We start from the raw sequence: 13,799 nt of genomic DNA, 5'->3' as shown, positions 1-13,799 counted from the left end.
CCACTGTTTTGTAGCCGTAACTGAAAAAGCAATAAATTTAGTCGAGCAATGTTTTATATTTCCCGTCTCCCCTTGTTGATGATCCTGGTTGTCTGACTTCACTATGAGCTGTTAGAATAAATAGTATAAACCTGCAGTATCTTATAAAGGAAACAAACATAAACAACAAAATCAAATTTATTTATTTTTATTAATTTAGTAATAGTGGTACAAGTTCGTTTTTTTGTCCAGTGCATTAAGAGCTGGTTTAAAGACTAAAGCCTGGTCTAGCATACTGCTAAATACATCACTTTGACCGTTTCATACTGCTGCTACTGAGGAACGCAGTATGTACTGTATACTCCATGCTGTGTTTGTCAGTATGTCATAGGCGGTATCGAATACAGCCTTAGTCTTTGTGCTTCCCTCTCCTTGTGTCAGCTCGTCATCATTCCTTGTTTCCAGTGTACCAGCTTTAGTTGCTTGTTTCTATGTTCCAGCCTTCCTCCTCATGTTTAGTGTCACTGGTCTGATGTAACGAATGTGTAGTCATGATAACACATGGAGACAGTTGCTACAGTAAATACTATAATATTACTTTGATAATTACTTGACTACTGTGTCACATCTTCTATTGTTTCATATCATACTTTTCCACCGCCACATCCTGATAGTTCTTGTTAGTGTTTACATCACATGCTCCACGCCAAGACGTTACCTCTGTGTCCCTTCACAGCAAATGCTTTCTTCTTCACTGAGTTTATGCATAAATACTCAGCTATCATTATGTGAATGAACTGACACGGAATGAATGGTACTGGTACCGGTACATGAACTGAGAGGCTGATGAGGGAATGAGATTCAGGTGAGGGGGTGGGCTAGGAAGGCCAGGCAACTGGAGAGCAGATGAGGGAAGTGGGAAGAGATGTGTAGATGGGTGGGTAATGGGGAAGGAAGGAAAGTCAGAGGACATCTGCTGGATGGACAAAAAATTGCAATGAAGGGGACTGGGGAACAGGAAATGTGGCTGGAGAGGAGGGAAAGAAAGACAGACTGTGACTGTGAATGGAAGTGCCATACTAAATTGCTCAAATACCATTTTAAAACTATTTGAAGCTCCATAAATTGCTTTTTTGACACTTAAGGGCAGCAGAAATAGCTGTAAATGCGACACCTGATGTATTATCACACTATGAATATCAAATAGCAAACAGTTGCCTATTATTGTTGTGCATTATTATTCATTTGGAGTAATTTCAGTGTCCACCACATGAATGTAAGTACAGTATTCGCTCTCCTTTAGCTGCTAAATGCTCCAGTTCACCAGCAAGTCTCCAACTTAGTCGGCTGTTTGGTGGAGATTGTGGACCTGAAAACCAATACAATGATCTAGAAAAAGCTGACAAGCTCTGTAGAGCTGAGGGGAACTGCACAATTGGCAATAATTATCTGTAAGTTTGTCATTATGAGCAACAGCTTTCAAATTACACACGGTTGTTTGATGTCGCCTCACAGCAAGAGGCTCACAGGTTCATATCCATCTTGAGGCCCTTCTGTGTGGAGTCTACATGTTTTCCCTGTGTCAGTGTGGGTTTCCTCCGGGTTCTCCGGCTTCCTCCCACAGTCCAAAGACATGCCCGTTAGGTTCATTGTTGACCTGTCCAGGGTGCACCCCGCCTTCGCCCAATGTCAGCTGGGATCGGCTCCAGCCCGAACGGGATAGGTGGTTACAGATAATGGATGGATGCATGTTTGATCCATTAATGTATTAATATGTATTAGAGGAGCTTTAAAGAAATACTTAACAAGTTATTCAAAAAAGAGGGAAACAACAATATATACCAACCAACGACCAAATATACCTCACTGACTAGATGCTAATGTAAGGGGAGGAACAATTGAAATGTAACTCATGCAGTTACAGGAAGATCTGCCTCATCACAATACTGGACAATATTACACCAAATAAAAACATCCACAACTCAGGAAACTGAACTGTGAAGAGAGACGCAGAAAACAAAGACTGGCTTTTTAGGAAATTATACAAAAAAAATGTAAATGTAATGCAAAAGTAGCACATTTTGTACTTTATTTATCTCTCTCTCTCTCTCTCTCCCCTCTCAGATATGATAGAGAGAGCCATCATCAACACGTTTGTGGGCCATGATGTTGTGGAGCCTGGTAACTACGTCCAGATGTTCCCCTACCCATGTTACACCAGAGACGAGTAAGAAACGCACTTTATCATGTTCTCTTATTTGTGGTTCTGTTTAGGTTGTAATGTTGGGCAATGACAAGCAATCATCAGGCAGAGATGGAAAAACATGGTTGTCATAAAAATATTATATGCAGTTTGAAACATTGTGTATTTCAAAATGCTTATAGAAATTGTGTTCTTCATTTCTGATAAATATATGTCATACGTATTACACGTTTGTACATGTTGAGATCCCATGCATTTGAAATGCAGTATGGTCTAATAATGTGTGTATATTTGGTCTTTACCTGATACCCTGTGTTGATGTGTTTTTTTCAGTTTTCTGTTTGTGATTGAGCACATGATGCCTCTGTGCATGGTGATCTCCTGGGTTTACTCAGTAGCCATGATGATTCAGCACATTGTGGCTGAGAAGGAGCACCGGCTCAAAGAGGTCAGAATGTATGATCATATGTCTGTCATCAGTCGGGGGGTGGAGGGGACTTAAAAAGGACCTATTATTCCCTTTCCTTTAGTGTGTTATATAGTATTTTTGAGCTTGTAAAAAGGTCTGCAAAGTTACAAAGCCTAAAGTCCACGCCAAAGGGAGTTACTCTCCTCACAGAAACACCGCTCCTGAACTGCCTGAAACGCCTAGCTTGAAGTTATGCCTTTTCTTCTGTAACGCGGTGATGTCAAGAAGTAACACATTTGCATAATACCTGCCTAGTGCTAGTTTAGCACAACCTCAAATAAAGCTAGTTAGAGCGGAGCTGGAGCGGAGTTCAAAGAGTTTGGTTTGATTGACAAATCATAACAGAGTGGGCCAGCCGACCAATCAGAGCAGGAGCTCAGACAGAGGGGGGGTGAGAACGAGGGTGCTGTTATTTATCAATACAATGTTTATGTCCTTTTTGTAAAATAATTAGTGAACCGTTAGTCATAACTTTTTTATTTGTGAACAAATATAATTAATGAAACATCATTTCAAAGTTTTTCTGAATCTGCTCTTTTGATTTATAGAATATGATTTTACAGGGCAAACATTTTCCAGAAGAATTGAATGTTCAGACGAAGGCTCTGATAAATGATAAAAATAATCATTTAACTAGTAATAATAATAATAAGGGTCCAAAATGATGTTTCATGCATCGTTTTAAGTAAAAAAAACTTCAGTTTTCTTGAGGGAGGACCCCCAAACCCAATATCTCCTAGTATCTTTTATTCACTGTAGAAATTCAGAATGTGTCTCTGTATAATATGTAGGAGCATCCTGACTGGGACTCTGCTCCTAAAACCTGAATGAAGAGCTCACCCACCTGAGCTCTGCATGTGTACCTATCTGTCTGCTGTTGATTCCAGCCTATAGGCATCCTATAATATATTATAGAGCGACACTACAAATAAGACAGGAAAGCACTTTAACTATTAACATTATATATACAAACACACCACCTTAACCCTAGAATGTTCCAGTGTGAATATTATTGGAGGATTATAGGCCTACTATTGAAGATGCAGAGCACAAGTATAATAATATTGCAATAAAACAGCTGATTATGACTGACAGAGTTTAACATGCTTAACGAAATATTGAATAAATAAGTCGAACAGAGATTGCTGATACCGGCCGATACACACAACAACATGTGAAATAAGGGGAGTACCGGCACTTTTTTTCCACCTCAAGCACTGCTGTAAACCATGTTAACATGTTCTAGTAGAAACCCAATACAAGTATGCACCTGAAAATAAGCATAATAGGTCCTCTTTAAATCGATTGGTTAACATGTCAGGCTGATATTTGGTATTTTGTATCCCAGCTCCCTGACCATAGCAAGCATGTTGTTTATTACTATTATTAATATCATCATTTTAAAGGACAAGTCTGCAAATGTTTTACATTTTCTTATTATCAACAAATCCCATGCGCAGACACAACAATGGATGTATCCTACAAACTAAAGTCCTGTATGTGTATCCAAAGCCTGAAATATTGTATTCCTCTGAGCCATAGAGCTCCATTGTTGTTATTAAAAACACCAATGAGCCACAATGTTTCACTGGGGGACATGTTCCTTCATTACTATCAACACACACACTGTAGTTTATTTTGACTCAAGCCTACATTCACTGTCCTGCTTCCCCAAATACTGACTTGAGCACCAAATGCGGATTAATTCGCAGCTGAATATAGTCCCCAACAAATACATTATATCCTGTTTGAGTAATGTTTGTTAAAAACTAAAGTGTCCATCTGTTTTAGGAAATTACTGATCCTTTATAAAAAAAATGGAACTATATGTTTGTGAGTTGTTTTTAAAGATTTATGTCTTCAGTAGAAACCAACGGGCTTGGTGCTGAGAGCCACAGACAGAGTAGGCAAGTTAGAAAGTATGGAGAGACTGACTCACACATTATTGGTTTCGGTCTTTTCATGGGGTTTGTTGAGTACATGAAAAATATAGAATAACACCAGCCATACACTGTTTTGAAGTAGCATATCAACGACCCCCTGGATAACAAGATGGTTGATTTCAAGGGGTTTATCCTTCTGATAAAATGTCTCTAACATATAACATGTATGAGCAGAATTAATAATATAATTAGTATGGTTCAGAGATTCAGCATGTCATGATAATGATAATGAATAATACTAGTTCAGTGGTATTTCAACCCTGTTAGGAAACAAATTCTGGGAAAACCACAGAATTATATTTTTTTAAATAAAAACAATTAAAAAAAAAATAAAAAAAATTTATTGGTCGAATGTGACACAACAAAAACTTGACAAAGACGGAAAGTGGAGAACAGAACAAACATCAAGACAAAACAATTTAAGAGATACATATAACAAATTGATAGAGTGGGGGATGGAGGCTCTGAACTGATTTTGTGTGCGTGTGTGCATGTGCACACATGTATGTGAGAGAGGGAGAGACAGAGGTATAAATGCTGTAATGTTACCAGGGCAGTGTACAGAGTATGAGATAGATAGATGAGGTGAGTAGCAGAGATAACAATAACGGGGATAATGGTGATGATGGTGATGATGTTGATGACGATGATGTTGACGGTGAAATTAATAGTGGTCCAGCACGTCTAACTACGATGCTCTGCCATGGTTGCAGTGACTATGTGGTTAACATTATCAATTCAAACACAAACACTTGCTTAGGCAACAAAACCACTTAGTTAGGTTTAAGAAAAATATCGTGGTTTGGGTTAAAAATACTACGTTTGTAAAGTGAAAGTGAAATTTAACGTTTTGAACACAAAGACAAACAACACGTTGTTGGATTCACACAGGACATGAACAGTTCTCTCCTGGGTGAGAGTGTCTTTGTGTTATTTTATTTTGTGTATCAAAAGCTCAGACATAACACTGGAGAGTAAAAATGTCCTTACCACCACTGAATGACAAACAAACCTACAGTGGACCAGTTTTAAATGTAGTTACAACTTCAGACATGTAACCCACATGCCATTTCCACAGGTGATGAAGATGATGGGTCTGAACAACGCTGTCCACTGGGTGGCTTGGTTCATCACCGGCTTTGTCCAGCTGTCCATCTCTGTCACCGCTCTGACGGCCATCTTGAAGTACGGCCGGGTATTGCTCCACAGCGACCCCTTCATCATCTGGCTCTTCCTCACCATCTACGCCGTGGCCACCATCATGTTCTGGTGAGATCTCCTAGTTCCACTGAACTTTCTATGAATCCCTCACTTCTCAAAATGGGTCAGTTTCCCAAGCTTTCAACAGTTGACTATTTCTAAAATTCAGACAGAGATGTGTTGCTACAGGCTTCAAAAATGCTTTGGCAAAGTGCGTCAGTCAAAACATTGTGATGCACCTGTGGAGCGGGGCTGCGTGTGCAACTGGGCGATCAAATGTGGTTAAGGGAAAAAGAAATCCATTTAAGCAGACAAATTATATAGTTAGAAACCTCAATTAATAGTTAATCATAATTAAATACAGCTAGTATCAACCTTTCGTCTGCATTTGCTGATTGTCCCCCTGTTCCTACCACGTCTACCGCCATCAAAACGGGAAGAAAATGGTAAAGCAGTAAAGCCCACCTCTTGCTTGATCTGATTGGCTGCCTGTGCCAAGCGCGACATCGACGAGTGGTGTGAATATTTTAACTTTTATGCATGTCTAAAAACTGATAGAAAAACGTGATGCGCGGCTTAAGAGAAGCGCATTCCATGAGCCTCGGCTGCCTGAACTACTGCGTCTTTCATGCATGTGTTGTCCACACCGACAGCGTTGCTGCTGCTGGGCTGCTACTGACAGCCCTTTCTTTCATCCTTCTTTCTATCTTCCTTTTCATTACATTATAAATGTCATATATATTTATTCTAGACAGAAAAAGTTTAAGAAGTGTGTGCTCATTTGTAAGTAATAATAATCCACGGAAGCCAGAACTCTAATAATATATGGAGCCCTGCTATTTTCCACAACACTGTCCTGCAAATATTTCCGAATAAAAGCCTTATGTTAAAGGGACTATTTGTAACTTTGTACACGCATAAATGTAGCGGGTCGTCACACATGCGCGCTCACATATGCGCGTTCGTGTGTGGCCGCTGCCTCTCCAACTCTGCCTGCCTGCCTTCGCTCAGAGAGCGCGCGCGTTCTCAGCTCGCTCCACCTCTAGACGTGAACGCACGCTCACTCCTCACTGCAGAAGAGTTAGTTTAGCTTTGAGAATATCTAGTGAATGCACAGTGGACGTTTGTGCAGAAAAAAAATGCTGCAGCTCCTCCAGACCAACAGAGGTTTCCCGTGTCTTGTGAAGTGACGGAGCTCATTAGCTAGTAACGTTACCCTCTCGTTACCGACCGGGTGCCGGTGTCTCCTCTGCTCTCCGGCTGCGGGAGGAGAGAGCAGGGAGACACGCTGCAGAGCGCCGCTGCTTCAGCCTGCACTTAGGCAGGAAAAGCCAACACTAGGATCAGATCTAAATCATGTTCATGGAGAGACCTTCGTCTGGTCAGCTAACATTACTGCCAAGCAGCTGAAATATAGAGTGATATTGTGGTTTTAGCTGACTTGTGTCACCTCACTGTTTTGAGCGATGCTCGTTCAGGTATATTGAGAGCGAGCAAGCGCGAGCCCGACGCTGACTTTCGTTGATTTCACGGCCACAGGTGTCGCTGTTAAGAAGCATTTCTGAAAGTTACAAATAGTCCCTTTAACAAATAAAGGAATTCTGTCCACAGAAAAAAACGCTAGAGGGCTTTTATTTTGAAACGGAAACAGGAAGTTAAAAATAAATATTCACTTTTTTTCCATGTCTGTGACATATTCTACAGACATGGACATTGAAACTGTAGTAGGCCTAATGTTGCTGGTATGATGTCAGTTTACGGTCAAAAGATCATTTTCACTGTCTATATTGGCTCAGCACGCAGAAAAAATAGGAGAGACCTCAAATCTCTAGAAGAGACGCAGCTGACATGCAGCCGAGTCACGCCAAAGCTTTGCTGCTCACGCGGGCTGTGTGGCTGCCCATGTTAACCTGTTAACAGAAAAAGCAAGAGATTCTGCCGCGCGCTGCTTCGGGGGGGGTTCTGTGCGGCAGGTTTTCACCCGTCCGTCCAAATCCAAATTTTTCACAGAGACGCAGCAGTTCAGTGTATTATAGTCTGTTATTGCTACGTTGATATAGATGTATATATATCCATGAAATAGTATTAACATAGAGTATTAGTTATTTGTTTAAACTACCCCTGACTTCACTGTGCCAAGCTTTCGTCTAGGAATCATTAGTTTGACTCGTACAATATATGAGATTTCATGAAACTACTAAATGATAAAGAAGCTCAATGTAAATTTCCTTTGTTTCCCAGTTTTTTGGTGTCAGTAATCTACTCTAAGGCCAAGCTGGCTTCTGCGTGTGGAGGAATCATCTACTTCCTCAGCTACGTGCCCTACATGTATGTGGCCATTAGGGAGGAGGTGGCCCACGATAAGATCACTGCCTTTGAGAAGTGCATCGCTGTAAGGCTTTTTCTCTTTTTCCCCATCTTTTCATTTGAATCTAACTATATTTGAGGTCTGTTTGTAAAATGTGCTCCTCGTGTTGCCACTGTGAGGTATTACTTAAATAATCCAGATGCTATTAAGGTGAATAAATTCTTGTTTCACCTGTCCCCTCCAGTCTCTGATGTCCACCACAGCCTTCGGCCTGGGCTCCAAGTATTTTGCATTGTATGAGGTAGCAGGTGTTGGCATCCAGTGGCGGACCATCAACCAGTCGCCGGTAGAAGGCGATGACTTTAACCTGGGTCTATCCATGATGATGCTCATTATCGATGCCGCTGTGTATGGTGTGCTCACTTGGTACATAGAGGCTGTGCATCCAGGTATGAAATCATTGCCCTCTGAATACCCACGTTCTCAATGTCGAACATATCTTTTCAGATAGATTAGATCAAATGTGTTTTACCTCTCTTATAGGAATGTATGGGCTGCCCCGTCCATGGTACTTCCCTCTGCAGAGATCCTATTGGTCAGGCAGTGGGCGTGTTGAGACCTGGGATTGGCCGTGGTGTGGAGGCGGGGCTGCCAGGCTCAGTGTGATGGAGGAGGATCAGGCTTGTGCTATGGACCAGCGGAGATCCGGTACAAACAAATGATTATTTGGAGCTGACGAGGACTGCTTGTGGACAAGATTCTCGCGTTCTATAGATTCACTTCACCAAGTCAAATTTGAACACACAGCTATCTAAACTAACTTATTAACTAGCGCGCTTGGTCCAGTTATTTTCCTTGCCTTCTTGATGTTGATGTGATGAGACAGCACTCTCCTCTGACTTTAATCCCTTACATAACTTCTGACTATAAGGGAAAACATATTTCCATTCACATAGTAAACTTCAGTCTATGTCAAAACCGAAACCAAACCAAACATTTAGGGAAATACATATATTTGCCTTCTTTCTGAGAGTTACGTAAGGTGTGTTGGATAAATATGAAGCTCCAACCAGCAGCCGGTTAGCTCAGCTTGGCACAGACTGGAAACAAGGAAACAGTTAGCTAAAGGTGAACAGGATTTAGTGTGTTAGGGTTACAACATTGAAGAGTTACATTTAGAAAAATCTCTTTCCAGAAACAGTGTCCCTGGGGACACTGCTTTGGAGCATGACAAACTAAATTCCATTCACCTCCATTGTTTTAGGGTCAAGACAGAAATCTCAGAGACAGACATCTCAAAACCTGGAGAAATAAAATCAGAACTATCGTAGAGGTAGAAGTTTACTATAGGTAAAAAAGAGAATATGTTTGTTTTTTTGTAATTTGGGTGTATACAGATTTTATTATGGGAATTTTGTGTATGAACCTCAGCACATAACCTCATACTGTAGATAGTCATATATAAATACATGCTGTTAGATGGATTGACAGAGGATCTTGGGGAATTACACTACATCAATGCTCTGTGTCGTTATATCTTTCTGACCTTTATGAATATTAATTTAATAATAGTATTTAATAGCTTGTGACTGTGTTTGCTTAGTGTTTAGTCCAAATCAGAAATATGGTTGTTGGTAGCCCAATAAGTTTGAGTTTGTGAGTGATAGAGTACGGTTTAGAAGTGTCTTGACATAACATCTGTTATGATTTGCCGTTATTTAAATAATGTTCCGAAAAGAAGACGAATAAGAGTGTCAAAGAAAGGTAGAAGTTTCTTAAATATCTATTTTTGTATTTAAAGTTATTGTGAGGAACTTTTAACTGGTTGTGGAACTCAATTTAATACTGAGGCCTCTATATTATAGAGTACGGTCTAGACCTGCTCTATATGAAAAGCGACTTGAGATAGCTTCTGTTAAGATATGAAGCTATGTAAAAATAAGTTCTATATGACCTACATAAGAAAACAAGAACAACTATTTATATACAGTATAGTTATTTTAATAATGCTGGATTCCGTGAGAAATCAGACAAAATCATGCAGGGTCACCAGAAACTCCTTCAGCTCAGCCGAGGCCTCCAGCAGCGACCAGCCCACCGCAGGCAGACCCAGATGTGGCTTCGCTCCTGCCTTCGAACCAGGGCTGCGTGGGGCAGACTGTCACACCCTAATGCAGTAAAATGAGAGGTTTCCTAAAGGGAATCAGGTGCTTTGAAACACTGCCGCTTTTGTCCACAGGGACCGCCAAGATCAAAACAAAATAAAAGTCCCTCGTTGTAACCTTAAGTAGTCTTAATATCTTTTTATATCACTTATTTCTTTCTTTCTCTTTGTAACCCCAGAGGAGATGCGAGGCATAGAGGAGGAGCCAAGCCACCTGTCGTTGGTTGTGTGTATAGACAAACTGACCAAGGTGTACAAGACCGGCAACAAGCTGGCCCTCAACAAACTGAGCCTCAACCTCCATGAAAACCAGGTAGTCTCCTTCCTGGGACACAACGGCGCTGGCAAGACCACAACCATGTGAGGGGGACTAGTGTGTGTGTGTGTACTTTTGCATGTTTGTGATGATAAAAATCACTGTTTTACTGAAATACTGGTATGTAAAAAAAGACTGCCTTAAGGACATGCCATCCCACCTACTGTAACATACAGTAATTACACTAGTAGGCTTTTTTTTGGTGTTCAAAGTTAGTGTCACATGATCCTATATCATATTTAAAGCCCCTGAAAACTGCGTTTCAAATCTCAAGTATTTCTATACAACATTACATATTAATGACTAAATAGACAACATTCAAATTTGATGTTAAGATAAACATTTTTAAAAAGTGTTTAAAGTTATATTTAGTCAGGTGATTTGGCTTTATTTCTATTTGGTAATCTGTGGTTACTAGTGGTAACAGCAGGTGTGTTTTGATAATGCAGATCACATTGTTCCTTTGAAAATGACACGTGTAGCAACTGATGAGGGCAGCAAAAACGCCTTGTGCAGCTACTCAATCAGAATTCGCACCACAAGAAGTCCTGTCAGTGGACTGAGAGGATTCAACAGATCTCGTTGTTTTATAGAAGAGGCAGAATTCCCTCTTTTCCTTACTGTCCCTTTACTATAGCTCAGTAAGGAAACACAAAGAGGGAATTCAATACTAAAACACAGACCAATGAAGCCTCCTATTAGCTTCTGCTGAACTTTAGAATGCATTTTTATACAGGATGAGGACTGTGGCTTTTGTCCCCCATCACTTACAATAAAATCAGTTTAGGAACTCTTCATGTCAAGTATGGACAGGTGGAATCATTACTGAAATCCTCAGTCTGAAAGGTGGACTTCATCAATAATAAAAACTACTATATAGAGAGGTATTTATTGAATGTAAATACCTTGAATGATTACTGCTGAAAAAACAATAATTCACATTCTGCCACTAGTTTCACACTGTTCTGCGTGCACCAAGAAACACAGTTATGCCCTAGGCAGTGTAAAAGACTGCTAGCTAGTAAACATGAATGGAAACAATCCAGGTTTTAACATATTTCTTTTAAGAATGGCTTTTCAAATGTGCTTTCATTGATACACGATGCATCTTGGTGAGAAACACTGAATGTAAACATTAATTCCTTGTTTACAAGAAAACTAGTCTGTCAGATTTAATTGACATTGGCCTGGCAACATACTGTAAGCACTGTAATCACATTTGTTTTAGTAAAATTTTGTTAATTTCTAACTGGTGCGCAGAAATATATCACATCACCTTTTTCCAAATGAGCCCCATCACTGAGAAAAGCACGTACAAAAACACAAAAACAGTCCTTTTTAAAAATGTGTGTTCATGTAGGAGCCCATCAATAGAAGGCTGATTGAGACATTCCCAAAATTAAAAACACGCTCACCTGAAGAACAGTAACTTCAACTACAAATGATCTTGGAGTTTCCTGGGATGTAATATTGCACTTATGCATAAAGGCACTAAAACTGTGCAAACAATAGTAACAGTTTCACCCTCAACACAAGAGAGAGAACTACTTGTTGAGGTCTAACAATTCAGATCAAACTAACTGTCCTCTCGGAGGGAAAGTCAACATCTTACACCTGTTCTTCCATAGTGAAAGGGTTCATTCATTCAAGTTCATTGTTACCATGGCGACCAAGGGCGCCAGCCCCGTTAGACGGTGTCTGGATTAACAGCCTTTTTCAAATTTTTCTCAACAAAGTCCATCTCCAACTCAAGCCCATTCAATCTGTGGGTTTGTCCACCAGGCAAAGTGATGTGAAGCACCGCAGGTACCGAAGCCCAAACTTGATGTTAGGACACAAATGCAGCTCCTTCTTCCTCTTAGTGAGTGCAGCATTTTTCTTAGTCACTGCTGGGATAAAATCTAGAAAAATGTAGATCCTCCTGCCCTTGTATGACAGAGGGGAAGTCTCTCCGGCCTGGCGTATAGTATGATGTGGTTTCTAACCTGCAATAGGATTACTCTGATGACCATTGGGCAGGGTGGCTCTCCATCTCCCAGCATGGTGCATAAAGTGCAGTGAGCTCGGTCCAGGATCAGCCTCTCTTCAAGTCAGAGTAGGTCTTGCAGCAGCTGGGCTGTAAAATCCACGGAGCGAGCGCCCCACCAGGCCTTCACACTTCTTGGACGGGGCAGCGTTTAGTGTGCTAACCGGGGCTTGGAGGACAGCTAGCTGGTTGTCATGGTCAGTAGCCGACTCCTCCATCTCTTTAATAGTCTCCCAGTGTAAAGGAAGTTTATGCTCAAGTGGCTCCAGAATAGTCATTATCTCTCTTAAGGTAAAATGACCAACTTTATAAAATACTCAAAAAGGTACAAGTACACAAAAAACGACTTCTTCCACCTGCTTCTATACCATCCCTGAGTTTTGTGTGGTCTGCTGTAGCTACACCGGAAGCATGAAAACATGGAGCATCTGTCAACGGTCATGAATAAAGAAAAGAGGTTACATTTGAATGGTTATCCAATGGGTTAATCAATATTAGACCAATTTATGCCAGAGCATCAATTAAGCTGCACGAGATCCAATATATTGAGGTGTACAACATCCATGTCCTGCTTGAATTGCTGTTTACTGTTTAATCAATGCTACTGCTACTGACTGCGTACTGTACACTGAATTGTCATAGGTCCATCCTGACAGGCTTGTTTCCGCCCACCTCTGGCTCTGCCACCATATATGGTCACGACATTCGCACAGAGATGGAGCGGATTCGTCAGAACCTGGGCATGTGTCCACAGCACAATGTCCTGTTTGACAAGCTGAGTGTGGAGGAGCACCTGTGGTTCTACTCCAGACTCAAAGGCATGGCTGAAGAGGACATACGCAAGGAGATGGACAAGTCAGTACAAGTCTACTGCATTTAAGTTAGTCATTTTATGGAAATTCATTCTTTGCCTGTGGTAATCGGACAACTACAATACAACTTTACATGGCAAATAAGGATAGTCAAATCACTGATAACCAAATGCAACCAGACAAAACCATATTATGGCAATGATTTCAGATCTTCGGGAATGCCTAGTCTTAAAAGAAGTAGGCTACACTGTACCTTCAACCTAACTTGCCCTTTTCTTACCAATTGGCACTTTTAGAACATTTTAATACGATTTCAATCAGGAGAGACCCCGTATGGAATGACAATAATTTATTACATGATACATGATAGAAGAATAGT

General features: G+C 40.7%; 1 protein-coding gene across 1 annotated transcript in view; it reads left to right on the top strand.

The window, feature by feature from the left end:
- Positions 1-13,799, top strand: part of abca2 (ATP-binding cassette, sub-family A (ABC1), member 2) — a 116,323-nt gene that overhangs the window by 62,590 nt on the left and 39,934 nt on the right. The window contains exons 15-22 of the mRNA XM_074637117.1: positions 2,104-2,206; positions 2,516-2,630; positions 5,673-5,863; positions 8,036-8,186; positions 8,347-8,551; positions 8,646-8,810; positions 10,446-10,626; positions 13,251-13,463. Of these exons, the coding sequence (XP_074493218.1) occupies positions 2,104-2,206; positions 2,516-2,630; positions 5,673-5,863; positions 8,036-8,186; positions 8,347-8,551; positions 8,646-8,810; positions 10,446-10,626; positions 13,251-13,463 (1,324 nt within the window). The remainder of the gene's footprint in view (positions 1-2,103; positions 2,207-2,515; positions 2,631-5,672; positions 5,864-8,035; positions 8,187-8,346; positions 8,552-8,645; positions 8,811-10,445; positions 10,627-13,250; positions 13,464-13,799) is intronic.

Source organism: Sebastes fasciatus, chromosome 6 (assembly GCF_043250625.1).
Source record: "Sebastes fasciatus isolate fSebFas1 chromosome 6, fSebFas1.pri, whole genome shotgun sequence".
In the NCBI taxonomy this organism is placed as follows: Eukaryota; Metazoa; Chordata; class Actinopteri; order Perciformes; family Sebastidae; genus Sebastes; species Sebastes fasciatus.
This window is presented reverse-complemented; position numbering and strand designations above follow the sequence as displayed.